Source organism: Zingiber officinale, chromosome 4B (assembly GCF_018446385.1).
Source record: "Zingiber officinale cultivar Zhangliang chromosome 4B, Zo_v1.1, whole genome shotgun sequence".
In the NCBI taxonomy this organism is placed as follows: Eukaryota; Viridiplantae; Streptophyta; class Magnoliopsida; order Zingiberales; family Zingiberaceae; genus Zingiber; species Zingiber officinale.
In genome coordinates, this window is record NC_055993.1 from 122,664,081 (window position 1) to 122,681,431 (window position 17,351).

The 17,351-nt window shown below is 32.5% G+C and overlaps 2 protein-coding genes across 3 annotated transcripts; both read left to right on the forward strand.

The window, feature by feature from the left end:
• The first annotated feature begins 580 nt into the window (after window positions 1–580).
• On the forward strand, window positions 581–5,758 carry LOC121976352 (protein C2-DOMAIN ABA-RELATED 4-like). The gene is made up of 3 exons (XM_042528481.1): window positions 581–771; window positions 4,733–4,828; window positions 5,221–5,758. Exons 1-3 carry the CDS (start codon window positions 661–663, stop codon window positions 5,509–5,511), a joined length of 498 nt encoding a protein of 165 aa, XP_042384415.1. The 5' UTR covers window positions 581–660; the 3' UTR covers window positions 5,512–5,758.
• A 556-nt stretch (window positions 5,759–6,314) lies between these two features.
• Window positions 6,315–13,975, forward strand: LOC121976353 (serine/threonine-protein kinase GRIK2-like). 2 transcript variants are annotated; one of them, XM_042528482.1, is made up of 13 exons: window positions 6,315–6,453; window positions 7,930–8,100; window positions 9,567–9,853; window positions 10,558–10,632; window positions 10,708–10,752; window positions 11,371–11,445; window positions 11,746–11,833; window positions 11,933–12,057; window positions 12,860–12,955; window positions 13,039–13,105; window positions 13,182–13,297; window positions 13,381–13,459; window positions 13,539–13,975. In XM_042528482.1, the coding sequence occupies exons 2-13, from the start codon at window positions 8,079–8,081 to the stop codon at window positions 13,652–13,654; spliced, it is 1,191 nt and encodes a 396-aa protein (XP_042384416.1). In that variant the 5' UTR covers window positions 6,315–6,453; window positions 7,930–8,078; the 3' UTR covers window positions 13,655–13,975. The 2 variants fall into 2 exon arrangements, with proteins under 2 accessions (XP_042384416.1, XP_042384417.1); XM_042528483.1 differs by lacking the exon at window positions 13,539–13,975 and having other exon boundaries at window positions 13,369–13,454.
• The last annotated feature ends 3,376 nt before the right edge of the window (window positions 13,976–17,351 follow it).

A 17,351-nucleotide genomic window follows, 5' to 3' on the forward strand; every position in this document is an offset into this window, starting at 1 on the left:
TGATAAATTATTTTTTATAATACATTTTAACATGATTCAAACTCTAGAGAGTATTTTTGAAAAAACAATCAATATAAGGTAGTTTTGATGGTTTGATCAGCCTAAATCTAAATTAAATTGATAATTTTTTATGTATATTGGTGTTCAGTTTGAAATTACTAATAGAAAATAAATATAAATAAATAAAAAATCAATTAAATAAAAAACAAAAAGTAATAATATTTAATTAGTATAAAAAATTGGTTTGATTTGGTTTGTTTAATAAGATTGTAGATGTGTCTTAATCCTAGACCGGATCCAATCTAATCCCTTGTTAGAGGTCAACGGTTTTGGTGAGCTTTCAATTTTTCCGGTCCAATCGGTTTTGTTCTCTAATATAATATTCTTCAAGTCTCGAGCAATCCGCCAAGTCAAACTCGGTTTAGATTAAACAAACCGGAATAATTGTCCGATGGTTGAATAAAAAAACCACACGAGATAGACCGTGCGCGTTCATCTTTGACCGGGTTCAGTCTAATCACATGTTGGTTTATTAACTCGGTTTAAATTAGTCAAACCGGAACAATTATCCGATGGATAAATAAATCCAGCGAAATGGACCTCCCCTGTTGACTCATCCTCGTCTTCTTCGTCTTCTCTCGCTGTCGCTGTGGAGGATCCATGGAGCATCTGCTGGGGCTCATCAAGCTGCGGGTGGCGAAGGGCGTCAACCTCGCCTACCGAGACGCCACCGGAAGCGACCCCTACGTCATCGTTCGTATGGGAGGCCAGGTCACAGCCTCTCAAACTTGCCAGATTAATCTCTTCTCAGCTTCATTCATCGATTTCGTGTGCAAAATGATATATATATCTCTCTCTCTATCTTTTTTTTCGTTGCAATCCTCATCGTTATACTTCTAGGCGCATAGCTTATCATCACTAATCAAACGCCTTAATCATGTTGGAAGATCAGTATAGCGAGTTTCTATCCTTGTTTCCCTATTTGGCTGCAAATATTGAGCATATATTTCCTGAAATGAATTGTTGTTGAAACATCAACAGAGATTGTAATCATAGAAACACAATTTCTTTAAGATGTTTTTTTTTTAAAAAAAAATTGTTTATTGAAATAGTTTATGAATGTTTTTGTTGGGTAATTAACCCTAAGAAATGTCTTACTTTGTCTCTTATATGTGTTAGATTTATGCCTTTGAACCAGGGTCGGCCCTGACTTTTAGGGGCCCTTGGCGAAAAGAGAAAATGGACCTCTATAAGAATTTTTTTTACTAACGTACAATTTGAATAGAGTTTAATAGAAAACTTAAAAATCAATATATTTCATTTAAAATATGATAAACTCCATATAAAATATATTTCTCAAGATTCTTTAAAAAGTGTACGTTTCCCAAGTTTCTCAAAAAAGTGCAATACCTACAAATACAAAAAAAAAAGTATAAAATAATCATTGAAAAAATCTAGATCTTTAGCATTTTGAGAAGCAAAATCAACAATAAGGTCTTTAAAATCAAGCTTTTCTAATACATAATTTTCGATGCATAAAATTGTCAAGTCATTTACATTCAAATCTTTATCATCATTTTCTCTCAATTCTTCGTGCTCACTCGTTGCATGATTATGATCATCGTTTTCTCTCAATTCTTTCTGCTCATTGATTGCATGATCATTTAGTTCTTCTTGATTACTCGATTGTTGCTCATTTGTTGCATGATCATTTAGTTCTTCTTGACTTTCTTCTTGTAATTCATCAATTGAAGAGCTATCTTTAAAAAACTTATGAAAAACACCTTTGTGAGTTTTAATAAGTTGTTCCACTCTTTTTTTTCTAACTCCGAAATTGATATTTCTTTGGAAACATGTTTGTACTACAAATTTCAAATGTAAAAATAAAACACACAAAATTAGCAACAAAGCTAGCAATAAAACAAACACAAGCAGTGAAAATAATAGTGAAAGAGCAATAAAGTCGGGTTTGTGCTTGAAGCAATCAACATAATCTATTTTATAGTGATTAAAACTGGGATGATTTATTTTAACTCTTTCACATCTGCAAGAAAAATCATAAAATATTGGACTCCAATACAATATTAAAAATTAATATTGAATATTGACAATAAGAAAAAATATAGATAAGTAGATAACTTACGTTAGTTTATATATTGATGAAACTAAAATTTATATTGGAGAATAGACTTTTTTTATTTAATTAGAAGAAATACAAAAGAGAAGAAGGGAAGAGATTAGCGTTCATGATTCAAACTTTACTCTTCAGAGTATTCCGACTTCTATTAACAAATTAATGAAGAAAGAGTTGTACATGAAATACAATCTTGGAAAGGAAAAAAAGAATCGTTTACATTCCTTATTTTTTTCTTTCTTTTCTTTTTTTAGATTTTTTTAATGAAAAATACTTTTTTTACCTTTATTAAAACAATCCAACAATATATATATTTTTGGACCTTTAATAAAATAATCCAATAAAATATTTTTTACCTTTATTAAAACAATCCAACAATATATATATTTTTGAACCTTTATTAAAATAATCTAATAAAATATATTTGTTGGGTTTTTATTAAAACAATCTAATTATATATAATATATATTGTATATGCATGTCAAATTTGGGGCTCCTAAAAATCGGGGGCCCTAGGCCGTCGCCCCCGGTGACATGCCTCAGGGTTGGCCCTGCTTTGAACCTTTAGCAAATCTTCTCAAACCATATTTACGATAATGTGTTTGTTTGAATTAGGGTCTATGACTTATGTTTCATCTTATTTCTTCACAAGAATCTGCGTTTTGATCTTATCAAACAGTTATACACTAAACCAAGTATTTTTACTGCTTCCATCAAGTAATTTAGATTCTAAAGTACTTGTGGCAATAGGTACCCTATAATCGAGTATTTGTGGGTACCCAACTCGTATTATGCTTAACAATGGTTCGGGTGTGATTAGGATTGTTTAAAATTAAAAGTAGCCATTGACACCTGCATGTATGATGTATCTGCATATTTTGCTCATTTAAGTTGGGAACCTATTTATCATCTAGAGTATGTATTTTAATGAGTTTGGGTAGCAGATATTTAAGTGGATAATATGTTCGAAAAATGCCCAAACTAGCAGATTCTAACCCATTGTCATCCCTACTTCTAGGATGCCTAATTCTTTTGCCTAAATTATATGCAATCTGGTCTTCTCAATACGCATCAAACACGACAACCCACATCCAATTTAGATTTATACAATCTTCAAAATTTTCTGAATATCTTATACTTCTGTTTGATGTGTTTGGTTTGTTGGAATAGTATACTGTTTTTGATGAATTTTGATGGAACAAATACCCCTACATTGGGCTCAAAAAATAGACTTAGAATTCAGACTCTTCCTTTTAGTTCACGCTCTTTTAGATATTTCTCCCAACCATCTAAGTAACACTTACTCCGATTCATCAAATTTGCTAATTCAAATAAATCTTTCAACTCATGCATCTCTTTTATGGCCGGTGAAACCCTTCACATCATCCTCCTCGCATTGATACTTGATAGTTAACTAATAAAGTAGCGGATCTACCTTTTTGATAGTTAACTAATAAAACCATTACTGTATGTGGTAGGACTGAAATCATAACTACTCGACCTATATGCTTCATTGGAATGGACAAATGTTTTGGATAGCTGTTGAATGAAAAGCACTGTAGGTTAAGATGTCCTTTTGAACTGGAAGTCTTCCACTGGCTCCTCTTGGCAAGCAGGCTTCTAACTAAATGTGTTTTTTTTCCTGGAAAGATTATTTCACTGGATCCCATACGCCACATTTTGTTCTTCTTCCTTTGAACATGGTGATCACCTATTCTCTAGATGTTGGATTGCAGGAGGATCATCAGTTTAGCTTAGGACTTTTCAATTTCTTCCCAATTCAAAGTTGCTCATCGAATGATGGGATGGGAAGAGGGTATGCAGGAAAGAGCAGCCTGCATCTTGTAATTTTTTAGATTTGTGTGTGTTTTGACTTGTAGGAATATTCTAGCACTTGAAGGAACTACTTGTGGTATGAACTAGCTTCTTCCATACTGTCATGGCTTTATGGAGAGAGATTTAGGGACAGAACAGACGCTTGGCTGATGTAATTCATTCTTTCGTTTTGTATCTTTACACCTCCATATTTCATTTTAGGCTGAACCTCTATTCCTTAAAGGAAACATATTACTCTTCTGACGATCATGAAATTAATGAATGACTTCTACCTGTTTTGGCGTGCAATTTAATTTAGTTAGTAGATTTGGCACTTTCAGTTATATATGCTGTTGAGCACCAATCGAAAAGATTCTTCCTATAAGCTGGTCATTTGTCACATGGACACACTATTGCACGATGTTGAAGAAATTGTTTCTCAAAACCTTCATTTTGACAGAATTTCCTATATGTGAGACAGAACAGTATCCTATGAGATGGTCATTTGTCACATGGACACACTATTGCATGATGTTCAAGAAATTGTTTCTCAAAACCTTCATTTTGACAGAATTTCTTATATGTGCGACAGAACAGTTTTGCCTTGTACTACTAGTTCATGAGTGTATGTACAGTTAGTAACCTTACGATCGTTGGTGGAGAAAGAAGAAAGTTACACAGCAGTCTTCTTTGGGTTGCATTATGGGTGTTGCATTGTATAATTGATGAAATATTTCTTTCATTTTTTGCCATTGATCGTTTGTTTATTCACTTTATTTCCAGAAATTGAAGACAAGTGTGAAGAAGAACAATGTTAATCCGGTTTGGAACGAAGATCTGACTCTCACGGTCTCGGATCCTATTCATCCACTTAAGCTTGTAAGTATCTACTATGAAGCTTGCCCTTGTGATACGTAAACTACTTAATGACTTGATATTACTTCCCGTCAACCAAATAAGTAGTTGGCTTCAAATTGTTCTCTCTTAGACAATAGGGATTGTGAATATCTATAAGAAGCTTTCCCTTGTGATGCCTAAACTACTATATCAATTCGATATCACTTTACCTGAACCAAATAAATAGTTATTTTTAACTTGATATTTCTTCCTTTGTCTATAGGAGAAGCATATTTTCTACATAATAGACTCACTGATATGAATGTAAAGTAACAATGTTACTTCTACTGTACCCAGTTAAATTCAAATTTAGACATTCCTTTATAGGATACATAGCAGATAGATTGCTGATTCTCATTGACGTGTTATTGTAGCAAGTTTTCGACAAGGACCTATTTAGCCGAGATGATAAAATGGGCGATGCGGAGATCGATATCCATTCATTTGTAGAAGCAACAAAGTTGAACTTATCCAACATCCCTAATGGCACCGTGATCACCACCGTGAGACCCAACCGACACAACTGCCTGGCCGACGAGAGCGCTATTGTTTGGAGAGATGGCACAGTGGTACAAGACATTATTGTCAGGCTCAAAAATGTAGAGAGCGGGGAATTGGAACTGCAGTTGTCATGGATCAATCTATCCCAAGCTTCAGGTTCGTAAGCTGCTTGATTCTGAGAATGATGGAATACTTTTGTTTTCCTACCCTATAGCATAGGTACAGCCTTTGGATCAATTCGATCAGGCACTCCCTATCTATTTTCATTTTCCATAGTGATGAAATACTTCAGGCTTGTAAGCTTCAGCTGTAGAAGCAATGTGTGCAGTGGAAATGCCAAATAAACTCTGGGTATGCTCCTGTAATGTTTTGTTTTCACCAGATAATCAGAGGATGAGCAGGTTGTGTATTGATGTTTCGGAAGAAGGTTGGGATCTTTTATGATTTTCAATTTTCTGTCCTGTTGTGGATTTACTTCGAGAATTGATTAGCGACTTCTCTTTTATTGGGGTTCAATCTAAATTTTATATTAGAAAGATTTAGTAAAAATCATGGGTTAAAAGAATGAATGATATTTTTATTGGCATGAAATTTTTTGAGGAAAGTCCAAAAATAAAATCATGAGGACTTAGGTTCAAAATGAGCAATATTTAAGTTGATAAAAAAATATTTTTATATAAATATATTTAATATATAATAATTATAATTAAATTGAATTAAAAGGAAAATATTATAATTTAGTTTTATTATAATAGATATTTTTCAGATGAGAAATATTTTAAAGTGCTGATTTAACTCTTTAAATAAAGAAGAATTCTTTTAATGAAAATCTTAATTAGCGGCATCCTTTTAAGTTTTTCCTAAATTTCTATTGCTTAAGAAATTCTCATAGTGGTCCGGGTCGGTTCATGGGCCTGCGCGTGTCCTGATGATGTGCCAGATTGAACCGGTTGAGCATTTTGAACCCAACGCGAGTCTACTCAACGGCCCATCGTTCATCTCTCTCTCTCTTCGTCTCTCTCTAGGATTTCCTCTTCCCCATAGCCAGAATCTCCTCGGCCGGCGCCTGCCACCGACCACCGCCCGCCGTCGCCTCTGTCTCCAAGGTCAGTTTGCATATATGCTCCCTCCTCTCGTCCTCTGTCTCCTCCTCTCTGCAACCGCCCTCTCCCTGGCACTTCTTGTTTTCCCCATCCTCCTCGCTCACCTTCCCCCTTTCACCTTTTCGTTGCTAGGAACCGACGCCCCACGAACCTAATTTTCCGTCTCCGGTCATCCTTGCTCGCTTCTTCTTATGCCGGCTCTTCTATGCCCTCCCTCTCCCTTCTCTTGTATCCATCTGCACAATCAGCAGAGTCGGTCTAGGTCATCCTTCTTCCATTGGTTTGTTTGTTTCTAAAATTGTGCGCTTTTAGTGGATTGCTCGGTTGTTACCTGATCTGGATTATGGTTCTGTTCCTTGTTTCTGCATAGAGTATACGTGTAGATTTGCTTTGGTCTATGGAAATGTTTTTCCTTTCTGCTTTCTAATCAGTTATAAAAGCTCCATTTTTTTAGCCTTCACGCAAGAAAACATCAATCAATGTGTACGGCCATTCAACATGCTGAATTTTCATCTAAATTGATTGGCTTATAGATTATCGCATGTTCGGCTGAATGTATGTGATTTCTTTTTATTGCACGGTCTGATCATCTCATTTTTTGTTCTATTCCGATTAGTTAACCATTGTGCAATGGTAGGAAATTGAAACTGGCAAAAGCTTTATAGTTGGAAAAGGAACATTAAAAATAAAAAATTGCTGAAATTTTCATAGGGCCATATGTGAATGACAAAATTTTCCGATATTCTGATTCGTGGTAAATCATTATGTTGGGTGTCTATGACTCCTCTGCTTCCTCCTTTGCCTCTTCCTCTGTCATTATATTATAGTAGATGGTTTGCCCACTGCTATAACCATTTTCTTCTTGGACTCTTCATTGATTTTATGTTAAAAGTCAGCGACCTGTCATCATCTTCAAGCAATTGGTATAGAATGCTCTTGCCATTTTTGGTGTGTTGTATAGATTTCATCATTTTCCATGCTTAGATATTTTTAGTACTTTAGAGATGAATTTAGATGTCTCAGTTAGTTGCTTTATTGCATTATATTTGATTTAGGTTCTATAGTTGGGAATGTATCAGCAAGTTCTAACATGGTGATTCTTGTAAAAGTTCCTTTGATTCTTTTGTTGATTACAATTTTCTCAAATATTGAGTAGTTAAAGGCAAAGAGATGTGTTTGATTCCTACTATCTTAATTTTTATATCATGGCAATTCACTTATAAGTCTTCTCATAAGTATATTATTAGCCTGTATAGGATATTCTTGGCTGTACTGGTGGTTGCTTCTAGGTTCTGTAATATGTGAATGCTTCCATTGAATGTGTTCAACATGCATAGTGTTCCCTATTTATATATATAATCATTACTGTGAATAGGAATAAGCACATGTATGTCTTCAGTTTGACATTTGCCGGCCTTCCTTTTGTTTTTTTTTTGCTTCTCTTTTGCTCACATTATTTTTAATTTATGTTTTTCTTAGATTACTTTGCTGATAGGAGTGTTACAAGTAATTCTCAATGCTACAAGTATTGACCATAAATTGCATTGACCGTTCTTCATCAATGGTTTCTGCTCCTAAAATAATGCAATATGGTGATTCTTGACAGTGGTATTTAGGTAGATCAATATATGCAGTTGATCATGCAGAGAGGTAAGTTATTTAACTTGCAACCTTGTCATTCAAGTCATAACTGTGTAGGTTTTTCATTGGAAGTAGTTCCTTTTTTCTGATTCATATTCAGATCTTATTGTTACTTGATTGCAATATAGAAGTCTGAGCTATATACACAAATAATCAAAAATGGTATGATGATATTGGATGGATCTCTTCCTACACTTTTGTAGTATCATCATGCATGCATTTTTCATTGATGTCTAGCGAACAATTTTAAAGCTCAAAAGAAGTGATGTTTCTCATATTATAAGAAGTCTTCCACATTACAAACAGAATTATCCTAGTATATTCCCACCTTGAGAGTTCTGGGCTAATAGGAGTTTATAGGATTAGATTAATGAATTACAATTTAGAATTAACTTGGGCTTAGGCATTTTTACTGGTGGTCGAGTCTTACAATTTTAGCAAATTAACTCTCTTGTTTGAAGTTTGTTGTGACGTTTTGTTATTAGAGTGATAATCTAAGAATGGTAAGATATTTGGAAAAGACATCTTGTGTGATAGTGAAACCACCACTAGGCTTAACTTGCCATCAAGTAGAGATGATTATGATTGGAGTTGTAATTTGGATCTTGATGGGAATATCAAACCTTTTAGTGAGGGAGATTGTGACATTCTTATTTGGTTCTCCATGATATTTGTGGGCTAATACAGGAGGTTCGTAGATAGCTGAATGAACCACTAGAAATTTGGGTTGGTGGTTCAATGTAACAACTTGATGAGTCAATTCTCATTTAAGCCGAGCTGTGGCTGGAACTCTAGATGTTTCGTATCTTGGAAGATCTACTACTGATTAAGATTTTTTGACTTTATGTGTAATCTAAACATGAATTTTCATGACTTTTTTGCTTTTTTTGTACCTTATTTTTAGTCATATCCCTATTAATGCACTGATTAATTGAGTTGATGGAAAAAGATACATTCTTGTTTTTGGTCATGTGAGAAAGATACATTCTTTAACCCTTTACAATTGCTTATGGAAGGTGTATCTTAGTTCTTCTGAAGGTGAAATATGGAATGAAATATTTAAGGCTATTCTTTTAAGGTTTTTAAATGGCAAAATGGAAATTTTACCTAGATAGGTGTTCAAGAATTACTGGAAACAGCACACCCTTGTTTTTGGTAGGATACCTGGCTTGAGCAGATTATTTACTTTGCTTGTGGTTGCCTAGTTGATGAAATATGTGCAGTTTTACCTTCTAGTTCGAAGCTTGAAAAGGTTTTTGTTTACTATCTGTTGCATAAAATACCTTAGTTTATTGAAGAGTAGATTCAACTATTTGATGCTAAGGGAACTATAAAATTGTATCTATCATAATCTTCCATTGAGCTATCTTAGGTTGGTAGTTGTCATATGATCGTCTTTTCCACCATTGTCTATGTTCTTTACTTTCATTAGTTCTGCATCTCTTGGAATAACTTCTCAATTTCTGACCTAATAGATATGGGTTGCTGTGGTTGCTTTGGATTTTTGAGAAAGCCACAGAGATCCCTTATCCCTCTCAAACGCTCTGGTGGTCCGTTCCAAGATTTCCTTTTGCCACAGGACATGGATGATCCTGATGGTATATTTTACAACAGAGACAATGGGAACAATCATTCCGACAGTGACTGTGGTTCACAGCATTTTGTTAAACGTTCTGAAGAAATTCTCTTATGGAGATTTCATAATGGATTGATATGCAGGGAAGTTCCAGTTAAGGAAACTAGGAGGGTAATTCTTTCAGAGGTAAAATTTAGATTTTATGATGATATGGAAGGGATGATTGTTCCTTTCAAACAAGCTTTTCTATTTCTTAGCTTCCCCACCCCACCCCCCTCTTCCCTTCATATGAGTTACTCCTTGGTTCTTCATGCTGACCTTAAACTTACTATCTTTGGAGGTCTTAAGAGTTAAATCGACGACCGTAAATGTAATTTTGGCTTTAAAGTTTGTCTGTCTATATAGGTTTCTCAACGTTACCCAGAGTAATAATGAGCTTGTTCATGTTGATATATGTCTACCAACATCCTTTACATGATTCCTCTCCACCTTTATAGGAAACAAACTTTAGTTGCTTATTAGGGAAGTATTGCTACTTAAACTTTGCTTCAGTATAGTGACAGCTATAATTTGTTTCCCTCCTTGAAGGACTTGAAGTAGGACACATTTTCTTATTTAGTCCACTTCCATTATCATAATCCTTCCAAATCCCATGGGTAAAAGTTGATCTGGTGTTACAATGCTATTGTTGGTAAAAGGTTATCGAATTACATGAATTCAAATAGGTCACTAACTGCAAATATCTAGGACAACAAAATTTAACCTGAACCTTCTATGATTCTGATTAAAGATGGCAACTAACCTCCACCTTCTTTTTTTCTTCTTTTTTTTTTTAATGTTTCCTTGTCTTGCAAGCACTCTGAACATTGTTTTGCTTTATTGCACTTTAGGATGATAATGGAGACAAGATGATCAACGAGTATGTTCGGCAATGTAAGATTGGTTCTGGTAGTTATGGCAAAGTGGTAAGCTTGACATTCTGTTAAATGTATCTTAGCTAATTGATCTTAAGTGCGAAGAAATGTTTTGCAAACAAGCAGGTATTATATAGAAGCACTGAGGATGGGAAGCAATATGCAATCAAGGTACCATAATTGTAATTATCAATCCTTTCAATTGGGTATTGGAGGTCAGAATTCTTTTAAAATTATGATGACTAGTTCATTACCTTTTGGAAAATGCTGCATTGTCTGTTGAAAATAGAAATCCTTATCTCATTATAGAGTTACAGGACTCAGGACATGCTCTTCTAGAATACAGAGAAATTTAACTAGGTCATAGATACAATGCCCAGCATTTCATATTCGGTAACATTCTATTTAAAAGTGGTGTCTTATCCTGAGTAGGCATTTGTGCCTTAACTAAGATACTCCAAGGTTTTGAGTTATCTGAGGCTTTAGCTATCTTGGCTGAAAATCACATTTTTTCATATGTTCTGAACCTTTCCAAGTGTTGACATTTTTGCTTCTGATCTCTGTTCCACGCTTTATGAAACTATGCCATAGATTACTCTATGTAGGGTTGATGAGGAAAGCTTAAAGATCCATGTTTCCATCATTTGTCATTCAGTTCTGGACTAATGATTTTCAGATTTTCCATGGAAAATCAGCATTAATTAAGCATGCTGATTTCTGATAAATATCAGCGATTCTGTCATTTCTTATTGAATTCCCTGTATACCTAAGCTTAGGTCAATATTGCAGATCTTCCACAAATCACATTTGTTAAAGTTGCATGTGGCCCCTTATGAAACTGCAATGAATGATGTTCTTCGGGAGGTTAGTGTGATTCTCTCAGAATGTTTCTAATTCTAGACGCACTGTTCTTTCTGTTATTTGTTAGCTTGATCAAACTATAGAGATGCATGTATTGGGTTTTTGGCCTTTGATGGTTAAACCAAAAACTTAAAAGAGCACTAAACTTTCAGTGGCTTTTCTAAGTCAACTGGTTGTTTGCTTAACTACCATGTCCTAAAAGTAAAGGCATTAATTAAAACCAACCAGATAGTGGCCTTTTTTATTCTCAGTTACATCTTTTTATTTGTTGTCTATTGTTTAGCAATACAGCTTATTCTGCAGGTAGCAATCATGAAAATGTTGGATCATCCCAATATAGTTAATCTCATCGAGGTCATTGATGATCCAAACACAGACAACTTCTACATGGGTATCCTCTTTCAACTATTATTTGGTTGTTGTTACTTCTACTTATTTAGGCTCCTTCATGAATTATGACTTTTCCTATCTGTCATCTACTCTTTCACAGTGCTAGAATATGTTGAAGGTAAGTGGATTTTTGAGGGTTCTGGAGCGGCTGATTGCTTAGGAGAAAGCACAACTAGAAGATACCTGCGAGACATAGTTGCTGGTCTGATGCATCTTCATTCTCATGTAAGATGTCTAAACTGAGAATTATCGCTCTCAAAACTTGTAATAAGACACGTTTGCATTTTGACTGTGCAATCATTTTGTACATCTGCCAGCCTACAAAAATCTTAGTGTTCTTTCTATCTCAAAAAATAAATAAATTCTATCTTTGAATAATGCATTTTATGCTTACAAGTAGTTAAAAGGTCAGGAACATGACAGCTTTCTTTGACAATTTTATTAAACTCATTACGTGATATTAAACTTAGGCCAAAATTTACTCATCTGATCATGGTTCCTAAAAGATACCTTGTTTTTGCAGAATATTATTCTGTTCTATGTTCGAATGATGTCTTACCAATCATCTTTATCTAAGTGAAGCTATGATCCATAATGTTGGAAGATGATGACAACAACAACCAAGTTTTATCCCATTAGGTGGGGTCGGCTATCCATTATGTCGGAAGATAGAAAAAAAAGTTGAATTTTAGTGTTTGCAAATGGAGGTTTTGTACTAGGTGAAGGTCATGGGTTACTGGATCCAGATTTAGAATCTTGCTTGTGTAGCCTTTTGTGCTAAGTTAGCAGTATTTAGTTAGGTGGCTTTGTTTCGTCTAATGAATTCAATCCAAAGGATAACGTACAGTTCAAAGGTTTGGTATAGTTGTTCTTATGATATCACTTCATGCATTACTTGATAGATTAATTCGTCTAACAGAAATACGTCATGAAAGGATGGGAAAGTCTTTTTTGTGTGTGTTTGGGGGTTATTCATTCCATTTTCTTGGTCATTTAATTTTGATACTGTTGATACTCTGAATCACAGAATGTCATCCATGGAGATATTAAACCTGATAATCTTTTGGTGACCAAAAGCAACAACGTAAAGATTGGAGACTTCAGCGTTAGCCAAGTTTTTGAGGTACTTTTTGGCACCCATTAACTCAAATCGCTGTGCTTACATTAATATTTACCCCATTTGATACGGGCCCGGATGAACTGCAGGACGATAATGATATGCTCCGAAGATCACCTGGGACTCCTGTTTTCACTGCACCCGAATGCTGTCTAGGTAACAATGACAGTATCATTTTCAAACGATACCCCACATGGAATTTATACTTCGTCTCATCTCTAATTCCACACAGATGTAACCTACCATGGTAAGGCTGCCGATACATGGGCTGTAGGGGTTACCTTATATTGCATGGTCTTCGGCCGGTATCCTTTTCTAGGGGATACTCTTCAGGACACATACGATAAGGTGTGCACGAACTACTCCCGAATGATTTGCTTAACTTGCTTCAATTGACATCCCCAACTGTAAAAATCTAGCTCTTGATGTAGATTGTCAACAACCCCATAATTATTCCCGATGGTATAGATCCACAACTGCAAAATTTAATCGAAGGCCTTCTATGCAAAGGTTGATCTAGTTAGCATTTGTCTGATACTTTCTTACTAAACTATCTCACAACTCCTAATTCATCCTTTTCGTCTCACAGATCCTAAAGCCCGTCTCACTTTGCATTCCGTATCAGAGCATCCTTGGGTCATTGGCGATGAGGGTCCGATCCCACAGTACTCATGCAGGTGCAGCAGACTAAAATCTTCTACTTGAAGAGATTGATTGGAGTTGCGAATTTACTGACTGCCCGAGAGATTGCTATGACTAAAGCATAATAAGAAGATTACATCAACAGTTTGTATTATATAATTCTCTCTTTCATTCTTTTTTTCAAGCTGGAAATATTGAAAATTTGTGTTTAAAATTTGAAAACTTGTTTGCTGATGAGAATGGTGTTAATATGAGTTGTTTGATGAAAGTGTTCTTAATGCCACTGGTCCACTGTCTCTTGGACATGTCCAGTGTGTTAATTATGAAATTATGTACATCATTTTGTAAGTTTTCCATTTTAAAATTTTATTTTATTTTGTATAATAATTAGGTATTTGGATTTTGCCTGAGTAATCTGAGGAAACAGTCTTTTTTTAAAAAAATAAATAAATAAATTATTAGCAATTGATCAAAGGTATATTTAAAATTGTAAAATTCTCAAACAAACACATCAACTTTCAGATTTAAGGTGTCTTTTGTTTTCTATTTTACTTCTCATTCCAATTACTATGATGTTGGATTTTAAAAATTAATATTACTATGATGTTGTATTTTAAAAATTAGCATTATCTTAATGTTGTTTTTAAAAAATCAACACCACATTAAGTTACTGTGTATTTTAAAAATCAACATTATAAGTAATATTGTATTTTAAAAATTAACATTATTTTAATATGGATAAAAACTCTAAAATTAATATTATTATAGTTTTGATTTTTAAAAATTAATATTACAGTGGTAGTGTATTTCAAAAATCAACATTTTATTTTGATGCTGCATAAACTTTAAAATTAACACCATTGTGATATTAGTTTTTTAAAATGCATCACTATTTTTTTATTTTTTAAAATCCAACACTATAGTTATATTGTTCTGAAGGGATAAATGAAAAATAAGTACACCTTTTGAACCATCTAAAAATTAAATGCCTCTTTTGCTAATTCTACAGTTTGAAGTTCGCTTTTTGGTAATTTATTTGTCCTAAATTCTTAACATAATTTATACAAGTCGGAGATTCCAAATTTGATTTTTTTTTATTTGTTCAATGTTTTATCATTGCAACGCATATGAAGAAATTTTATTTGTAATTTTTAACTGATAAAATTATTTTTCACTTATAAATAAGTATAAAATGGCCATCAATCTTATTATTTGTTTTGCAATTATATTTATTTGTTTTTATAAAGGATTTTAAGGAAAAAGAAGTGAAATGCAATTTTTTAAGAAAATAATCGAGGAACATTTTATATTGATACTGGAGTGCACTTCTTTTTGAAAATATATTTAATATTATTAAAATCCTTTTCTAAACTTTTAACTATCTTACACCATCAACTTATTGAATTGTCATAAAAAATGGTAACCGTCACTCGAAAATCCTTCAAAATTATCCTATATTATTTGGAAAGAAAATAAATTATGGCGAACTTCGTTCAATAAAATTTGTCAGATAGGTTAGCATGGTTAGACGGATTGACTCATGGTGGAACGAGATAAGCCAGTTTGTCATCTTAGCGAACTGAGAAATTCTCAATTCAATCTAATCCAAGATAAATTACGAGTTAGACAGATTAACTCATGGATCCATCAAAATTTAAAATAAAAAAAAAATCATATATTCAACATTTACTTCTTAAATGTTTCACCTAAACAATGCTATTTTTATTTCAAAATTATAATAAATAAAAAAATAAATTGACATAAAATTTGACTTACACGTGTTTCTCAACCCGTGGGTTAATCCAAACCCATCGTGGGCTGTCTTAGGAGAGTCGACTCATGATAGACTTTGTTGATAAAATTCCAACCTAATCTGTTTAAATTATTTGACAAGATGAGTTAACCCGACAAACCCAACTTAAATTAACGATTCTAAATACAATGACCTTTTGCATGAGTCAAATGACCCATAATATATTTTGTACCCATTAAAAATTAATCTCATAATTTATTACTATAATACCATATGTAAATCCTGTGTCAATCCGTGATAGTCTATTCATTTGCCTAATGAAATAAAAGAAATGAAAACATAGAAATATTTGGTTGATCTTAAAAACATTTGTAGGAAGTTTTGTCTTTGGGAATGAATGGAAATTTTCCAAAAATCTATTGAAATACTTTGTGATTGTACCTATTTGAAGGCCCCAAATGTTAAAATGATCTTTAAAAAGTCAATAGCTTTATTTTTATTATTATTAAAATGATATCTCATATCTTAAAATTATTAAATAATTATAATTAAATCTATTTTAACATTTCCAAAATTGATAAAATATTAATTAAAACTATTTCAATTTAATTAAAAGTAATTAACTTAATTAAATATTATTAAAATAATTTTAATCAAAATCATCGTGGAGCTTTAAAAACGTATAGCTATAATATTTTAAAAATAGCTTTAAAATTATTCTAGCTTAAAATAAAAATATGTTTGCAATGAGAAATATACTAATATAAATTTAAAAAAAAAGGTAAATTATCCTAAAATTTCAACTTTACCATCAATTCCTATATTTGAGAATATTTATTTCGACTTCTTAATCTACACAAATTCACCTAATTCACTATTTGTAAACACATTTTTAGGGACTATTACAACATATAAATGCAAAAAAGTAAAAAAGAGGTATTATTGGTACAAAATAAGATATAATTCCTCATAAATTTAGCATAATTTAAACTCAAATCTAGTATACATACCCATAATTTTTAGATATATGGTAAAATACAAATACAAGAAATTCATAATGAGGTATAATTTCTCTTAAATTAGTATCATTCATGTGCACATATTTTTTATGTACATGACAAAATATAGGTAAAAAAGTCTATAATGAAACATAATTACTTTTAAATTCAACATCATTTAAACTAAAATATAATATTTTCTACCCGAGCACTATTCAACATCATTTATATATACTAGTGACTCTGCACACGCATTTCATGAGCTAGACCTCTTATATCAGGTGGGTCAATAAAGGTAGAGACAATAATTGGCCTATAAAAAATAATTTTAACCTATTTTTATTTATTAGCAAGGTAATACTCTAATATTTTTATAATTGAACAGCTGCTCCACCAAAGTACCAAAGTTATACGTGGCTCCGCCCTGCTTGCGTGCAAGTTTCTATAGCAGACTCCTCTTTATAAAAAATTAATTTAATATCATACTTGATATTAATAAAAAAGTTGAGAAAAGTATACTTTTTAACATCGCCGACCCAAGGTATTTATAGAACTTTCTTTACTCGTAGTATTGTCAATTATAAGATGTGAAACTAAAAAGAACTCTAAATTTTTAATTAATTAATGAGAAATTTTTTCAATAATACGTCGCAGTTGAGTTTTGAATTCTAGATTATTGATTGATGCGTTTGTTGAAATTATTAATAAACCTTAGAATTATTTTTCGGTGTGAATAACAAAAAGGATATTAACTTATTTTTATTTTGAGTTTTACCAAAATTAATTAGTAAAGGGGAAGATTCTTAATAAAATAGTAAGATATATTTAAATATGTAGTATATATATATATATATATATATATATATATATATATATATATATATATATATATATATATATATATATATATATATATATATATATATACCACTTTATTAGGTATAAAATATTTGAAATCAAGTATATATATAATTTAATTGGGTATAATTATATAAGATTATGTATAGAT

Bases quoted from the DNA above. Each gene is read 5' to 3' on its own strand.
- LOC121976352 (XM_042528481.1), top strand. From the start codon at position 661: ATGGAGCATCTGCTGGGGCTCATCAAGCTGCGGGTGGCGAAGGGCGTC. The intron at 772-4,732 runs GTCACAGCCTCT...CTTTATTTCCAG, and splicing joins TCGTTCGTATGGGAGGCCAG to AAATTGAAGACAAGTGTGAA. The intron at 4,829-5,220 runs GTAAGTATCTAC...GTGTTATTGTAG, and splicing joins CTATTCATCCACTTAAGCTT to CAAGTTTTCGACAAGGACCT.
- LOC121976353 (XM_042528482.1), top strand. From the start codon at position 8,079: ATGCAGTTGATCATGCAGAGAG. The intron at 10,753-11,370 runs GTACCATAATTG...TCAATATTGCAG, and splicing joins GGAAGCAATATGCAATCAAG to ATCTTCCACAAATCACATTT. The intron at 13,106-13,181 runs GTAACAATGACA...AATTCCACACAG, and splicing joins TGCACCCGAATGCTGTCTAG to ATGTAACCTACCATGGTAAG.